Source organism: Nicotiana attenuata, chromosome 3, assembly GCF_001879085.1.
Source record: "Nicotiana attenuata strain UT chromosome 3, NIATTr2, whole genome shotgun sequence".
Classification (NCBI taxonomy): domain Eukaryota; kingdom Viridiplantae; phylum Streptophyta; class Magnoliopsida; order Solanales; family Solanaceae; genus Nicotiana; species Nicotiana attenuata.
This window is the reverse complement of record NC_031991.1, coordinates 59,155,490-59,156,818: the sequence shown is the minus strand read 5'-3', so window position 1 is coordinate 59,156,818 and position 1,329 is coordinate 59,155,490. Positions and strand designations below refer to the sequence as shown.

At 37.8% G+C, this 1,329-nt stretch overlaps 1 protein-coding gene across 2 annotated transcripts in view; it reads right to left on the bottom strand.

Annotated features, from left to right (window-relative positions):
* The window catches only part of LOC109223842 (nicotinate phosphoribosyltransferase 2-like), a 10,581-nt gene that overhangs the window by 1,189 nt on the left and 8,063 nt on the right, over positions 1-1,329 (bottom strand). For both annotated transcript variants that reach the window (XM_019388288.1, XM_019388289.1), the window contains exons 12-14: positions 778-912; positions 570-668; positions 326-434 (exon numbers count right to left, since the gene is read on the bottom strand). In XM_019388288.1, the coding sequence (XP_019243833.1) occupies positions 326-434; positions 570-668; positions 778-912 (343 nt within the window). The remainder of the gene's footprint in view (positions 1-325; positions 435-569; positions 669-777; positions 913-1,329) is intronic.

Genomic DNA, 1,329 nt, shown 5'->3' with positions numbered 1-1,329 from the left:
CGTACACTCTACTTTTACCTTACTCTAACTACACTAACCTACCCCCCCCCCACCCCCCCCACACACACACACACCACATAAAATAATTAAATGGCTTGGTTGTGTTTATTGACATATGCGATGAATTGAACAATGTCCTCATAAAAGCAAAATGCAGCAGCTGGAAGCCCTAGTCACTTAGCAATAACTTGCAAAACTAACAACAAGTAGCTAATTAACTCAGCATCCGATGCATTTTGGAATTGACGAATTGTTGGGTCACATTTTTTCTCAGAAAATTTTCCAGCTTAAAAGTTACTATAATTCTAGAGAAAACAAGTCTCACCTGAACTTCCAGGCCAAAAACACTTTAAAAGCTCCTCAACACGCTGGGGTACAACATATGCCCTTTTAGATTCACTAAATGGATGACGGCACAAAATTCGTTCACCTACCTGTCAATATTTCTTTCTTTGTTAACCATTGTATACACCAGATAAATCTTAAGGACCGCAACTTAAGAACTAGACATGACAAGCTTTGATAAATACTGTAGGATGTATTGAAAAAATAAAAGAAAAATAAAGTACCTTGGGAGGTGGTTCATTTTCACCAGCCATTATGTCGACAAGGGGGTAGCCTTCCTTTCCATACAATCTGAAACACCGTTTTTTACATGGAATAGAGACCTAGAAAGGAAATAGAATGAACCTCCATATTCATGGAATAGAGAGGAAATAGAATGGAATCCATATTAGATCTCAAATGCCTACAGAGTTTAGTATAGCTTCAGCAAACCTTTGTAACATCTTCAGAAAGTTTGATCCTTGGTTGATTATTTATTTCAACTAACTTGAAAACAACACCTAGAGCGGGCTGCGCGTAACAGGTAACCAAATGTGTTCCAATACCAAAAGAATCAACCTCGTGCCCCTGTTTAGGAAGTAGGTCAAATTATCTTCCTTTAATCAAGGGCAAAAATGGAAGGCAGTGGATATAAATGCATGAATTCAAGCTATAGCTCAAGAATTTAAGGTTATAAAAATGAAAAGGTGTCCAGTTGGGAGTTTGTACTCATGCCTCCGAATTTCAAAATAACGAACATACACTAGGAGGTAATGCAAAAAGAAATAGAAGATTTTATTAGCATATTTCACCGATATTCTTGCATCATTTTTCCCCGATCGACACATAAATGCTAATCATGTAAGCGAAACTGAAATGGACGTGAACCGCCATATTTTTCAGTACTTAACAGTGTGTATGTTACATAATACCTAGCTCAGGTTACTTCCCAAATCTAGATGCTCCCCTCACTGCTCTAGTTGCAATGTTTACCATCCAAACCCC